General features: G+C 51.8%; 1 protein-coding gene across 3 annotated transcripts in view; it reads left to right on the top strand.

Moving 5' to 3' along the window:
* Positions 1-2,278, top strand: part of oca2 (oculocutaneous albinism II) — a 9,804-nt gene that overhangs the window by 5,124 nt on the left and 2,402 nt on the right. For 2 of the 3 annotated variants that reach the window (XM_025054199.1, XM_025054200.1), the window contains 8 exons: positions 80-212; positions 480-627; positions 722-779; positions 882-990; positions 1,169-1,449; positions 1,624-1,728; positions 1,812-1,905; positions 2,105-2,198. In XM_025054199.1, coding sequence (XP_024909967.1) covers positions 80-212; positions 480-627; positions 722-779; positions 882-990; positions 1,169-1,449; positions 1,624-1,728; positions 1,812-1,905; positions 2,105-2,198 — 1,022 coding nt within the window. The remainder of the gene's footprint in view (positions 1-79; positions 213-479; positions 628-721; positions 780-881; positions 991-1,168; positions 1,450-1,623; positions 1,729-1,811; positions 1,906-2,104; positions 2,199-2,278) is intronic. The other variant, XM_008329247.3, reaches the window with a different exon arrangement.

Here is a 2,278-nt window from a genome sequence, read left to right as displayed (position 1 = left end):
CAGCCTCCCCCACAGCCTCCCCCGCCCTCATTGAATCATGGAACATTTCATTTTTCTTCTTCTTCTTCTTCTTCTGCAGGGAATCGACTTTGCTTCGTTCACAGGCTACATGTTCCTGGGGATCTCCCTGGTTCTCCTCTGCTCCTTCCCATTGTTACGGTTGATCTACTGGAACAAGAAGCTCTACAACAAGGAGTCCATTGAAATCGTCGGTCGGTTCTCCTTCACTGTTCTCATCTTTGTTCCTTTATCTCCTGCCGTCTGTGGCTCCTCCTCTGATGTCCTGCCGTCTGTGGCTCCCCCCCTGATGTCCTGCCGTCTGTGGCTCCCCCTCTGATGTCCTGCCGTCTGTGGCTCCCCCTCTGATGTCCTGCCGTCTGTGGCTCCCCCTCTGATGTCCTGCCGTCTGTGGCTCCTCCTCTGATGTCCTGCCGTCTGTGGCTCCCCCTCTGATGTCCTGCCGTCTGTGGCTCCTGTAGAACTCCAACATGAGATCCTGGTCTGGAGACAGACGGCCCAGCGTATCAATCCTGCCAGCAGAGAGGAGACCGCAGTCAAATGTCTGTTGATGCAGAAGGTTCTGAACCTGGAGAACCTGCTGAGGAAGATGATGAGAACATTCCAGAGGTAATAGAACAGGACAGCCTCTCCCCCCACTCACCCCTCCTCCCCCGACTCTCTCCCATATTCAAAGAACGTGTGTGTGGTTCTGTGTGGACAGAGAAATCTCTCAGGAGGACAAGAACTGGGAGCAGAACATCCAGGAGTTACAGAAGAAGGTAAGAACCTTCAAAGGTCACATGACACACACAGACCTGCGAGAACCCTGATCATCTTCAGAACAGTGAAGTCCAACCTCCTTGTCTCCATGTTCTTCACAGCACAGAATCACTGACAAAGTTCTCCTGGTCAAGTGCATCTCCGTCCTGGTTCTGGTCATCGTCATGTTCTTCCTCAACTCCTTTGTTCCCGGCATCCATCTGGACCTGGGTAAGAACCGAGTCAGAAGATCTGAGGATGGAGCTGTCCACTGTAGGGGGAGCTGCTGAGCCTTTCTCAGGAACTCCTGATGGATGAATGAAGTTCTACCTCTAGGATTTCTTCCTACGTTTGTTCAGTTGTGCAGTCTTACCAGCAGGGGTCTCTACCCTCATCCTTTGTTGTCCAGGTTGGATCGCGGTCCTCGGAGCCCTGTGGCTCCTGGTCCTGGCCGACATCCAGGACTTTGAGATGATCCTCCACAGGGTGGAGTGGGCCACACTGCTGTTCTTTGCTGCGCTCTTTGTGTTGATGGAGGTAATGAGCAACACCTTCTTTATATTTATGACCTCCCCACCAGCAGGGGGCATGGCAGTGAATAGAACCCTAACCTGCTGGTTCTTCTTCCAGGCCCTGGCTCAGCTGCAGCTCATCGACTACATCGGAGAACAAACGGCTCTTCTCATCAAAGTCAGTCTGACCTTTGACCTTTCCCCACCATTATGTTTAAGAAAAAACAACGTCTGACTGTGACCCTGTTCCAGTTCAACTTTTTCTGAGACTATTGTAGCAGCAGGTGGCGCTGACGGTCCTGCTGGTTCGGACCAGGTTCTCATTCATGGTCTTCTTGTCCTCTGTCTTCAGGCGGTTCCAGAAGACCAGCGCTTGGCCATAGCCATCATCCTGGTGATGTGGGTCTCAGCTCTGGCGTCTTCACTCATTGACAACATCCCCTTCACGGCCACCATGGTGAGAAGAAGAAGAAGAAGAAGACAACGATGCTATGCTGTTTATAAAGCTCATCTTCTTCTCTGTGACTCATCTTCTCCCAGATCCCAGTCCTGATCAACCTGAGTCAGGACGTAGACGTGGATCTTCCCCTCAAACCTCTGATCTTTGCTCTGGCCATGGGCGCCTGTCTTGGAGGTGAGGAGCAGATGAGAAGTTCTGAGTCCATCATAAAGTCAAAGACTGACGTGTCTTTGAAGAACAGGAACACAGGAACCTGACCAGGATCCTCGGTGTTCTGGTTCAAGGTTCCTGGTACCTGCAGCTGTGGACCATTGTCCCCAGATATCACTTGTTGTCAAGTAACTAAACTTATCATTGTTTCCTGTCTGGACAGGAAATGGAACTCTGATCGGAGCCTCGGCCAACGTGGTCTGTGCTGGAATTGCTGAGCAGCACGGCTACGGCTTTAGCTTCATGCAGTTCTTCAGGTGAGAGTCGGTTCTGAACTAAGAGATTCAGGTAGAACCCAAACAAGGAGCAGGTGCTACGGTTTCCTTCTGAGCTCCAC

This window comes from Cynoglossus semilaevis, chromosome 2, assembly GCF_000523025.1.
Source record: "Cynoglossus semilaevis isolate Cse_v1.0 chromosome 2, Cse_v1.0, whole genome shotgun sequence".
NCBI lineage: Eukaryota > Metazoa > Chordata > Actinopteri > Pleuronectiformes > Cynoglossidae > Cynoglossus > Cynoglossus semilaevis.
Note: the sequence above shows the minus strand (reverse complement) of the source record. Positions and strands in the feature narration are given on the sequence as shown.